This window comes from Lepisosteus oculatus, chromosome 6 (genome assembly GCF_040954835.1).
Source record: "Lepisosteus oculatus isolate fLepOcu1 chromosome 6, fLepOcu1.hap2, whole genome shotgun sequence".
Classification (NCBI taxonomy): Eukaryota; Metazoa; Chordata; class Actinopteri; order Semionotiformes; family Lepisosteidae; genus Lepisosteus; species Lepisosteus oculatus.
In genome coordinates, this window is record NC_090701.1 from 25459314 (window position 1) to 25472986 (window position 13673).

The window sequence follows — 13673 nt, forward strand, 5'->3', positions numbered from 1 at the left end:
AATGTGTCAAACACAAATTAAATGATTGTTGATTTAAAAAACAAAGCAATATCATTCCAACAATAATCCATGGTGAGTCTGCTGGTATAGTTAGAAATACCTGGACACTGTGTTTGATAATAAACTCAAGTTCATTGAGAACGCTGATGTCATTGTGAATAAATTTCTTACAGTATATGGTTTGAGAAAGAGTTCCTTTGGAGTAAAAATGAATTCTGTCAACATTCTGTTGCAATTTTATTGAAAGTATTTTTTGTCTTTTATCTGTTGATTCACAAGGATTGGACAGAGCCACTCTGCAAATGTACTGTACATGTATTTCAATACTTTCTTAAATATTTCATGGGCTGTTTATTATTTTCTCTTGCAGTATAGGACAGAGTCCTTATAATGCACATGCAATTTGTTACTTCATAATCATGTTACGAACTTGCTGTTTTTGTATATCTTATTTTCTTCTTAGAAATGTTGTGATACCATCTTTTTTACATGTTGTATGTTGTATATTTTTTGCTACTTAAATTGCCACATTTGGGGATGAATAACGTATTTAAATTAAACTGAATTTAATTCATATTCTGCGCATCATGTTTTCATCACCTTTGTGGCTGGATAAGCTGTAGAGTACATCTGCACTATGAAAAGTAATCTGGATGAAAGAACTCCTTGTACAAAGTAAAAAATTCTTATGATAATATAAGTTAATTCAGGAAAATGAGGAAATAAAGAGTGGATACTAGAGAAGCGTTGTCAATAATATAATATTATAATAATATAAATTCACTTCCCTGATCTAAATATAATCCAGAAGCATCTGAATTCATTTCACAATGACCTGGTTTTCTATACTGACATTCTTACTTCATTTTCTTAGAACAGTGTTAATTGCCTGTATCTGACTGTCTGCAGCATTCTCTCACCAGCATTCTCAAGAGGTTTCTTAATGACATACTGTACATGCAATGGATATAAAAAGTCTACACACCCTTATCGAAATTGCAGGGTTTTGTGATGTAAAGCCAGAAATCAAGATAAATCATGTCAGACATTTTTCCATCTTTAATGTGACCTTGCAACCAAGAAAATTCAAGAGAAAAACAAATGGATAATTATTAGGAAAAATAATTTAAATTAAAAAACTTACAACACCCTGGTTTCATAAGTGTGCACACCCTTTTATAATGGGGGCTGTAACTGTGTTCAGAGTTAACTAATCACATTCAAAATCATCTCCAAAAGTAAGCAGCATACACCTGCCATCAATGACAGTGATTCTGATTAACCCCAAATAAAAATCAGCTGTTCCTGTACAATTGCCTTGAAACATTCTTGGTTGCATCCTACTGGGAAAGCCATGGTCCGCAAGAAGCTGATTAAACATCTATGGGACCTTATTGTTGAAAGGTACTGATAAGGAGAGGGGTATAAAAGAATATCAAAGGTATTGGATGTACCATGGAGCACTGTGAAGACTATCATCAATAAGTGGAGAAAATGTGGCACCACAGGGACATTGCCAAGATCAGGACGACCCTCGAAAGTTGATGACAGGACAAGGAGAAAACTTATCAGGGAGACTACTAAGATGCCTACAACAACATTCAAGGAACTGCAAGAATTTCTGGCAGGTACTGGTCACTCCTTGCATGTGACAACAATCTCCCATTTTCTGCACACGTCTGGGCTATGTGGTAGGGTGTCAAGACGGAAGCCATTTCTCACAAAAAAGAACGTCCAAACCTGTCTAAATTTTGCAAAAAAAACATTCAATCACCCATAACCATGTGGGAAAATGTCTTATGGTCTGATGAGACAAAAGTTTAACTTTTTGGTCTTAATTCTAAAACATATGTTTAGTGCAAAGACAACACAGCTCATCATTCAAAGAACACCATACCTACTGTGAAGCATGGTGGTGGCAGCTTGCTTTGGGGCTGCTTCTCTTCAGCTAGGACAGGGGCTTTGGTCAAGATAGATGAGATAACGAGTAGCTCCAAATATCAAGATATTTTGGCACAAAACCTGCTGGCCTCTGTCTGAAAGCTGAAGACGAAGAGGAATTTCACCTTCCAACATGATAATGACTCAAAGCACACATCCAAGTCAGCCAAGGAATGGCTTCAGAAAAGGAAGATCAAAGTCAAGGAATGGCCCGGTCAGAGCCCAGACCTCAATCCCATAGAAATCCTGTGGAATGACCTAAAGAGGGCTGTGCACAGGTGATCCCATGGCAATATGCAGGAGCTTGAACTTTGTTGCAAGGAAGAGTGGGATAAAATTGTAAAGTCCAGGTGTGCAAAGTTGATAGAGACTCAGTCACAAAGACTTACTGCTGTAATAAATGCAAATGATTCCACAAAGTATTAGTTACATTTATGCAACCTGGGTGTTGTAGGTTTTACAATTTCAATTATTTTTCCTAATAATTATCTATTTGTTTTTCTGTGGAATTTTGTTGGTTGTAAGGTTACATTAAAGGTGGAAAATGTCTTTATGCGAGTGCTGTAACATCTATAGTCATAATGGCAGACACAGCACTGCATAAAGAAGCAGGTAACTGTCTTCACACTCCACATGCCTCAGAAAATGCCTGCCATCTTCAGGAAAAACTGAATAACTGAAAAACGCAGAGGAATGAATATGCCGTGAACACTCCATATGATATGAGTTGTAGGTAATACATAAACTCAAACCACTATTAATCAAATAGAATCCTAAAAATTGGTATTCCTAGAATTTAGAAAAAAAATGAAAGATTAAGAGTTAACAGCATGACACAAAGCTCAATAATGAAGTTACACAGTTCGATAAAAAAAGCAAAACTTAACAAAAGTTTGCACAAATGCACACTGGCACAACAGCGAAGAAAGAACTGAAGAATTGCATTACATTGGTTGAAAAGTTAGAAAAAGGCATAAACCATTTCTCTCTACGTTCTTCCTAGTAAATAAATATAAAGCAAATATCTTAATGTAATATATTAATAACAGTTTTAATATACAGACTGAAAAACAGTTCTGAATCTGTGATATTGTGGAAGTTTTTCACTTTTTCAGTTTTTTAAGTTTTTCAGCCATGAAACAATGATAATGAAGTTCACTTCACTTATCTCATTGAGACCCAACTTACAACACTTATGTTATTTCAAAGTATATCAACAGTACATATCTATGCTCGTTTCCTTGAGTAAATTTTAAAGTTATAGACTCTGACAGGATAACATATATTACATCTGTTTGCTGTGAAAATACCAACTCTGGACATACAACATATTAAGAACTTTTATTTAAATGTTTTTATACATCATGTAAAATGATCTAAAAAGACAAGAAAGAGTGTGCCAAATTCTGTAGTCTTGTGGACATCATCTATGGCTCTCAGAAGAACAGTATTAATACAAAAACCCCAAAATACATTTTTCTACCAAGTATGTTCTACAGTAGTGGTTATGAAGTCAGTCATGAACACTTTGGATGATTTAGTTGGAATTGAAAAATGTCTATATTTCCAAAAGACACTAGAGAGAGATAATGTTCAAAGACAAGTTTAACACGACTATGATCAAAAACACTGAAACATTATATTTAAATGATAAATCATAACTTGTAGAAAGCCTTAAGGGCTTTCTCTCATATTTCCTCTACAAAACATGTAAATCATCAAGAACTGTTCAACACAACTAATAGCATGAAATAAATTAATTTTTATATATGCTGATAACATGGATTTATACTTTTTGTTAACTACAGTGCTTGCAGTGCCAAAAAATACTAAACATAAGCTTTCACAGTTTCTGCAATAAGCTAATGACAAAGAATTTCCTAATAAAAAGTCCAGGAAGTGTTGTACAGTACCTTTACATGGAACTCAGCATCCAGCAGAATGTTCTGAGTCTTCAGGTCATGGTGGAGTAATGGGGGGGTCATGTTATGTAGAAAGTTGACCCCCAGGGCAATCTCATAAAGAATCCGCAGTCTCAAGGGCCAGGCAAGCACTGGATACAAATCTTTCTACAAGAAATAGAAACCCACACCCTCTTGAATTGTGAGACAAAAGTACACTGCGTCAATGAATGCAGGAACTATTCATACAAACCAACCACTAATTATTGAAACGCTGTTTCCCAAAAAACACTTTATTCCACTGGAGCTTCCCATCCTAGAATAACATATGTTCTGTGAATAGGGAATGTAAGTCACTATGAAATAGGACAATCAAAATCTGATGGTGCAATACATGAATCACTATGTAAAGCGAAACAGTGTCTGGACACACAACTGTGATGCATGCACTTTGCTATTAATGACACAACACTTAGAGACTAAGAGGAACTAAGGGTTGGGAGTTTAAGGGGATTTCCAACAAATGAATTTTACAATCTAATACACTTGCACTTGTATAGCACTCTTTAGGCAATGCACTTCAAACAATAATAGAAACCACTAGCTCATCAATCAATCCAATCTAATAACAGACTAAAGCAAATGTGTTTTAAGGATAAGGTTAAGATGCAAAAGAGTCAAGGAACATAACTATGAAAAGACCTTTATGACAGCCCGGCTCAAGAAACCACAGTGTCTTTCACAACTTGCTGTCAGAACAGATTTCAGAAAACCAAGGTCTATTATTTCTTTAAAAAAGGATAGTCCCAGTCCAAGTGTAGGCTTCAGTGCTGAAGTGGTAACTTAGCACATACTGTAATTGTGCTGTAGATGTACATGCCCAAAATAATATATATACATCACACATAATAAAATTTGTGTTGGTCCATGAAAGGCTTCACACACCTCATGCAGAAGGTGGTCTAGTGATCCGTTGCTCATGAACTCTGTGACAATGCAGAAGAATTCAGGCTCATTGCAAACACCAAAAATCTGGATGATGTAGTTGAACCTGGCTTTGTGGAGAACCTCTGCTTCTTTCAACAGGCAGTTCCTTTCCCTGAGGAGAGGGAGGCAAAAAAGATCAATTCAGTACCATACTAATAAAAACTGCTCCCTATGAACCGGACACAAAATAGGAACATATTTTTTTAAGAAAACCTGATATTTACATGTATATTTGTAAAACTTATAAATAAACTGTGATAGAGGCATTATCCTTTTGTATAATGACAGATATATTAATGCATTCTATTCTCTTATTTTAGATTTGGTCCTGGCTACTGTAGCCACACTATGGATTTCACAATGATAAACACTGATCTGTCAGAATTTGCCCATACTTTTAGTGCCTCTTAAGACTAATTTTTGCTGTCACTGGAGAGCAGAACTAGCAGGTACTTTATAACAATGTGGGTTATACAGTCAAAAAATGATGGGGAATTAAGTTATTAGTCACTCAACTGCCCGATTTGCAGAAAGAATTTTCCAAAGAAAGTACTATTGCTTTGTGTACAATGAAAAACATCAAGTCATTTTATATAGAGCTAGGCTGATACTAAATTTAGTAAAAATTTCCAGATCATCTGCATGATCCTGAAAGTAAGGATGAGGGAATAGTTAAAGGTTTTTGGAGATTAAGAAATTACTGAGAAGGATTAACAAAAACTGTAATAGCAGCAAATGAAATTCAAAAACATTTGGATACAACAGAGAACCGGGAAAACACCAGACAGATGATGTGTAATGAACACAATTTGTTTAGGTAACAATACAAAATGGGAAACACTGAGATAAAAAAAGAATACTTACTGTATGATAAAGACTTAATTATTTACGTTGACAAACCATTTATATTTTCTAGAAAATGTGGGGGAGCAATTAAAACGGCAACCAAATGTTTGGAAATATAGCGAAAAGTACAGAATTTAATTCAAGGGATGCTACAGTGTATGTTAAAATTGTATAATGCCATAGTAAAGCCTAATTTAGAATAATGCTCAAAATGTTACAAAAAATATATTTCTCCTCTGAACTCCAGAGTCCAGAAACATACAGTATCAGGACTTAAGGGAATGTCCTATTCTGACAGGCTGAAGAAATTTAACCTTTTAAGTTTAGCACAGAGAACATTATGAGGGGACCTGATGCTATTTAAAGTATTCAACATCCTCAAAGTCACTGATAAATTTAACACAATGATTTTTTTAGAATTGAAACACAAAACAGTTTTTAAGACTGAAAACAGGAGGCTCTTCTTTACCCAAAGGACTGAGGGAGAATGGAACAAACTATGCAGGCAAGCTATTGAAGCTGATACACTAGCATGTTTCAAGAAAGGCCAGATGAGATTCTATTATCAAAAAAAGCTACAGTAAATGGGCTGAAAGGCCTCCTACCATTTATTTCTTATGTTACTGTATGTAAGACTCACAGATGCCACTGTCCCTTTAGCATAAGGAACTAAGACAGCTGCTGGTAGGAGTCATCCCTAGACAATGATGGTGAGGTGAGTTCTGGTGCACCTCACAACTAATTACTATTCAGTTATCATTAGCAGGGGTTTCTGATGAATACACTGTAAATTTGAAAATAATAACACAAAGAGGGCTGTAGGTATCTTGGACCTACTAACCAGTCATGTTGTTAAAGCTTATACCCTTGCTTCTTTCAAGATGAGATCCTTAGATTAAACCTCGCATTAAACAATGACCTACACAGGTTGATAGGCCTGTAAGATCTGTAGAATTCAATTTGACAAGAGAAAAAAGGAATGTGGTGCAGATAATGAAAAGCAAATAAACACGAAACCGAATACGAGGTTGCACATTAAAATGGCTAAATCAAAACTTCCAATTCCAAGACATCTTGCTTCAGCACAACTGGAACTTACCATCTTGTGCTAGGAAAGTTTTGTTTTCATCCTGGTCTGTGTTCATTTTCTTTTAGAGAATAAAAGCTCATTCTGTCATGAAGATTCTTACACATAGATTATGAAACACCACATAAAATGAATTCTATGATCAATTAATCTGGCATGATCTAGTAAAGCCAGCAACTATCTGCATGATCCTGAAAGTAAGGATGAGAGAATTAACATTTGTATAGTTAAAGGAATTTTACAGGAGTTCAACAAACTACTGTACTGCACATTTTGCAAGATACACCAGGCCTGCCTTAAGACCATGTCTAACCTGATACTGAAACATGAAAATAAAATTACTGTGAAAGAGTCCTGCAAACTAGGTGTAAGTCTGAATACAAAGTATAAATTCAACTCTTGTCTTAGGAATCACATAAATCGTAACACATTGTTCTGTAGAGATTAGATTATTAATGGTGTTCCTTTACGTGATCCAAGCAATAGTACTTAACCACCTAATTCACAGGAAATTCCCTGGGACAATTCTGTGAATTCCCCGTAAACCCCTGAACTACACTGAGTAAAGAAGAGAGTTTCATAGGTTCTCTTGATAGTTCCATCCCTAAAACCATGGGTCTTATATTCATTAAAATAAGAATGAATGAAAATATACACAGTACAACTGTGTGCTGACTGCTGAATAGTAAGCTGCACAATTGTACATTTATCATAATAATGCAATGCAGGGACAAAGGTGCTCTTTGTAATCTGACTGATTTCGAAAAAGGGCTAGAATAAGTTATGATTATTTAACCCTTTGTGCATCCATCCATTTTCTAACCTCTTCATCCAGGACAGTGTTGTAGGGGACACAGGAGCTTATCTTGACAAGCAAAGGGCAAAAAGCAGGATACACATTGGGTGGGATGGCAGTCCATTGCAGGCCACACACTGACAAAGACACATTCACACCAGGGCTAATTTTCCCAGAAGCCAATAAACCTATCCACAGAGACAGCACTCAAGGAATTAAACCCAGGGCACCAGGGCTATGAGGTACATACTGTACAGCAATGTTAACCACTGCATCACTGTGCTGCTCACATACTGTATTAACTTCAAATAATTACAGTCAGTGCTGTTAGGTTTTTTCCCACCAAAATCCAGAAGATTTAAAGCAAGTTACTGTACATCTTATTGTTCCAGAAAAAGGTCAAACTTCTGGAAGGCATTAAATAAGTAATCCTTTTTTGATTTGGTTAATGGGTGCAGTACCAGAGGAAGTGTTATACTCACTATATACTGTATACCTACACTGTCTTACCTACTAAGGCACAGTTAGTGTAACCTTACGTATCTAGAGTGTGTTAAGATTTCACAACTCTTATCACTAAACAATAGCCCGGTTTCCTACTGGTATATTTTTAAGCTACCCATTTCATTCATTGTGGAATGGACTGCTTTATCCACATCAAAGTAATAGAATTAATTATCATCCTCTCACAGACAGAACTGTCTATATCCTTTCTGCTTAACTCTGTCACAGCACATTAACTAGTATAATCTGCTTGCAATACAAACAATTGTTTTCTTCTTACTTGAGATGAAAACAGGCTGAAAAGTTACACCACCTTTTTCAGCTAAAAGCTTTTGAACAATTTTAGGAGCTTGGCAACAATTACAATAGAATACTTATGTACCCTACACTCCCACACATAATCAATTTGTTTCTTTTTGGCTTTATATCAGTTTATTTCTTTTCACTCTGGAGATAAAGAAGTAGACCTTCACTTAAAACAATGGACTGTTTTCCTTGAACCTTTCCCAATTAGTTGTTTATCGTGGTAAGGGTTGGACCACACTGGAATTTAATCTGGAAACAAAGAGTTGTAGGCAAGACTGACAGCATACTGTTGCTCTCTGCTGGGACAGGTCGGAGGAAACTGGAGCATCTGATGAAAACTTACAGGGCAAACACAGAGAACATGTAAACTCCACACAAATAGACATCTGAGACAGTGCTGTGCTTTGTACTTGTGTTTTGTAATATTTTTTCCAATCAATATTTGTATTGTTACAATTTACAGAAAATAAAAAAGGCAAATTGAATTAAAATAGGTACTGTATATGCTGTGGCTTACATTAAGTATTCTGTTAAAGGCATCAGTATATTTATCATCAAATAGCCTAAAAAATAAACATTTCTATCATTACTATTCACAAAAATAGTAGTAGCTGTACATAACCTTTATGGAGCCTTTATGTCTAAAATTACACAAGTTATTAAGGTTTTGAAATGAAGGACACATACACTGAGCCGTTTATATCCTGGACCACTTTTTCAATGAAGCCCCAAGTGTTTATGAACGGATTGCTGAGCCTGTTCCATTTGGCAACTGCTTTTCAAATAGTGCTGTTGTCCTTACCATTTGTAACCACTATGTTACAGAAAGAGGGTTTTTTCCCCCTCCACTGCCCACAGATAATTCTTTCAGCTATGAATCTGGAAGATCTGATTAACTCAATTTCCAAAGTATTATCTTATACAGTATGTCAAGTCCCTAATACATTTAAAGAGGCATTCTTGAGGCATACATTTTGTGGCTTTCTTGTGAACCCTTGTGCCCAACAAACATACATAGCCACAGCTTGTAGTAATCTTGTCCCCCACAGCTTGTTGTAATCCCTAACACTTTTGTATTTTTACTGCACAGAAGGGGAATGTTGATAGCAAGGTGGTCAATTTCTTAAGGAAACTTGAAACATACTGTATACTGTACGTATTCTGGGTTTCCGATTATCTTTAGAATAATATTATGCTATTAAAACATTTATTTGTACCAGGTGAAGATGCCCTGTAGAATAAATAACAAGATGTTTTACAGTTTTACATTAATCAGTAGTTCACTAGGGACAAAACATCTAAGGATTGAATGATTTGTGAATGCTTGGATTACCTGGTGAGAAAAGTTTGGGTCAACCATCTTGGTTAGTGGGTAAACTCCTGGCCACAGGACTTGAACCCCATTAAGACTGAGTAAACCAAGGAGTAGCTGCAAGGTGGAGATGGGGTGGAGGAGGGATGCACGAGAAGAACGTGGAAGGAGGAGTTTGATTTTAGTTTATATAGCTACTTTGGTGATGATGGTGATTAGGTACAGCTGTATGAGACTGACTTGTCATTTTATTCCTCCCAGCCTTCCATTAATAACTTCAATTTGTTGAAAGCAAAATGAGTACGGTGGAGAGATACTCTCCAATGGGGACAGTGACAGACTGAGGAAGATTGCTAAAGGTACTGTCTATTCCACTTATCTTAAATTCGAAATCCAAAGTAGCACTGACCTGGCTTCATAAAATGCAAATAACCTGCTGACAATTACTGATAACATAAATTAATGAATATATAATGCTGCTTGAAAGTTTGTGAACCCCTAGTGCAACTTTTTAAATGTTACATTTTTACTATGAAATCCTCATTTAATCAAAACTAGTCCTTACTTGATGCATGTAATAGAAAAAAAAATAGGTAGATACGAATTACTGCATGTGCAAAAGTAAGCGGAGGTTCATTAGCTCAGTTATCAAGGTAAGAATAATAAATAATTAGGTACCAATTTAAACAATCAAAAAGTCAATCACCAGGACAAAGTTTGGGAGGCCTTCTATTATACAAAAGTAAGAAACCTATTAAATTTGGTCTTACCCATACTCACTACCCATGAGGTCTCTTTAGATCATGGTATTTTGTATTATACTAAACTTAGTGAAATACACCATGACATGATCTAAAGAGACCTCATACGACTTCAGTAAGAGTTTTGTTAGAGCTCAATAGTCTCAAGAGGGTTATAAAACCATAGCAATTTCATCAGTCAACTGTAAGACTAATAATCTACAAATGGAGGACATTTAAAACCATGGTGACTCCACCTAGATGTAAACACTACCTAGATGTGAACGTTCTTTAAACTGACCACACAGAGTAACAAGACATACATCATACATCATACAGGAAAAGCACCCCAGGAACACATCCAAGGATCTCCAGACCTCTCCTGCTGCGGATGATGTCCATGTTCATTCCTCAACAATACAACATGAGCTGAATAGCAATGGCATTCATCGGAAGGAAGCCAACAGAAAACCTCTGCTCTCAAAAAAAGAACATAGCTGTGTGTCTTTGAAAAGACCGTCTGAATGACCCTGTAGATTTTTCAAAGAATGGTCTCTAGATGGATGAGTCTAAAATTAATCTTTTCGGCTGCAACAAAAAATGCTTTGTTTAGCAAAGACTTACCACCAAAAAAACCTTATCCGTGCTGGTAGGAGTGTCATGGTTTTAGGCTGCTTTTCTGCCCATGAACCAGGATGGCCCACGATCACTAAAGGAACTATGAAGTCAGTCATACCAAAATATTGATAATATGATATGAGTTGAAGTTGAGCTGAAAAAAGGGTCCAATGACATGACAATAACCCTAACATTTCAGGAAATCTACCAAAGAATACATTAAGAAGACCTTTTGTTTTGAAATGGCGGAGTCAGATGCAGATGTAACAGATGCATTAGTAACTATAGGAAACATTTGGTGACTGTCATAGCTGTTAAAGGCTGTTAAAGGATGTGCCACTGCTTATTGAATTAATTTTGCACACAGGAATCACTTAGTTTCTGTTAAATAAACATTTAATAGATAATGAAACGATATATATATGTGTGTCCATTATTTTGGGTATTGTCATTAAATATTGGAGTTCAGATATAACATTTTAAAGATAATTTGGGTAAAACGTATGAAAGTTGAAGGGTTCACATACTTTCAAGCAGCACTGTATTTCAAAGAACTATTAATGCTACTTTAGAATATGTCTTTCTTTAATACTGTTACTATTCACAGAATGAATTGTAAATGAAAGTTTAAATGGATTAAACCAATTTTCGCTGCCTAAACGGGCAACTAACTCTGATGACTATCAGACAACAGTAGAACTTTGTCGATCGAACTGACAGCCAACAACTGGACGCACGTGCGCAGCGTGACTGGTCTGCTAGTCACTGTCTTTAAACTGAAGACAAACGTTTTCTCGCTTTTACACCAATCTTATCCTAGACCACGGACCTCCGAGCATCCTGCACCAGTAGTGTTTTCCTCCTTTTTGAGAAATCAGATCTGAACTCACTGCCTGCTAGATAACTGGAGGTCTAGATGGGCTAGAAACGTTATTCACCACATACTGTAGCCTCCAAACATTTAGAGAATTTTTACACGAATTACTGTGTTTCCGTATCAATAAAAAATATGTGAAATATTACAAAAAATCTCAAGAAGCAGTGACTGTCAAATAGGTACAACTATTGACAAGAAAGACATAAGAAACACGAATCAACTTCGCAAGAAAAAAAATGTTTTAAGTCGACAGTGGCGAAAACATACTGGTCAAATTAAGGCCACTTCAAAAGCCATACCGTCGAAACCATCTCAATAGCCTAATATAGCATTTGTTTTTCTGCTTACATAGTTCGTGTTGTTTTCCCCAAGCTCACGACTCGGTTAACCCACCTTTCTCCAACCGGGGAGTCCAGCTGGAGGCACTTGATGGCCACGGTGGTTCTCCAGTCAGAGTGCTGGGCTCTAAACACGGTGCCGAAGCCGCCTCGGCTCAAGTAATGCAAGTCCGTCAGTTTCTGATAGGGGATGACCGGCAAAGTGCTGGTCAGGCTGCAAATATTAACGCAGCCCGAATGCTCCATGGTAGTAATAATAATATTTAAATGCAAAGGCCTCAAAAAAGGGAGGGCAATCCAGTAAGGAGAAGCGGAATTGAAAACTACAGTACAAAGCCGAGTATGAAATCGTAACCTCAGACAAAAATACTAATACGTTTTAGTTATAGTAAACTACCAAGAAAAAATCAGTCCAACTCCACTAATTAATACAGTGATGAATAAAAACCAAATTAAAATAAGCAGACGTCGCAGAAACAGAATATTTTCCCCATTTCCGCCAGGTCTTCTTATTACCGTCAAGGCAATCAGGTGTGAGGTGCAAATCCCGAAGTGGTCGTATCTTCAGCGGAAAAAGTAATGAAATCGGCAGACATGGTCGGGGGGTTGTGGTGTTTTATATTTATTTTACCCCTATGTTTTCTGCGGCGAACGATGTTAACCGATTTATTGCGTTTTTGCGCCTTCGCGATGTGTATTTCTAAACCACACACACCGCGTCATACAAAATATGCCTCCCAGCTGCTTGGACGAATGTATTATACAGCTTAAGGCTGCATAGTTGTCCTACAGGTTATTTCCTAAGCAAGTATCTTCCGGGTTTGACAATGTAAAAATTACCGTACAATCGAGAAACCATCACGCAATACCTTGCGTCGATATATTCAGATTCTCGACTTATGCCCACTGAAAAGCAGAATTTTATCTCATTTTACCGAGTTTCAGCACATGCCATGAAACGCACTGTTGCTATTTCGGCAAAAAGGATAAACAGCACTAAAGAGGGTTTTGGTTTGCAGGCGCTATATCATCATAACCGACTTTCCTGACACGACAGTTTCAACGCTTGATTTTATATGGTGCGTGTCTTCTCCTCTCATCTTGTTTCCAGTATGTGTCATGTGAGAAGAGTTAATTTATATGCTCATTTTTACAATATCGAAGTGGTTTCATTACAGCGAGACTGTCATCCCACTTAGGTCAAACTCGTACAGTAGTTTCCAAATCTCACGAACAGCCGTACAGTACATTTTGTCACTTAGAAGAGACGGCACTAGATTATTTTATTCTATAAGGGTTTTATAACTAGACCGTTAATTTACAATCGGCACATTTTATTCAGCATAATTTTACATCCTTCACATGAAGCAGACCGCCAGCACATTACAGCACCCGCTCATTTGCAGGATCTCACGGCAGC

The 13673-nt window shown here is 36.6% G+C and overlaps 1 protein-coding gene across 1 annotated transcript in view; it reads right to left on the reverse strand.

Moving 5' to 3' along the window:
* Nucleotides 1-13134, reverse strand: part of ripk2 (receptor-interacting serine-threonine kinase 2) — a 34022-nt gene extending 20888 nt beyond the window's left edge. Inside the window, exons 1-3 of the mRNA XM_015354519.2 lie at nt 12309-13134; nt 4788-4941; nt 3855-4010 (exon numbers count right to left, since the gene is read on the reverse strand). Coding sequence (XP_015210005.2) covers nt 3855-4010; nt 4788-4941; nt 12309-12499 — 501 coding nt within the window. The 5' untranslated portion in view covers nt 12500-13134. The remainder of the gene's footprint in view (nt 1-3854; nt 4011-4787; nt 4942-12308) is intronic.
* Between the last annotated feature and the right edge of the window lie 539 nt (nt 13135-13673).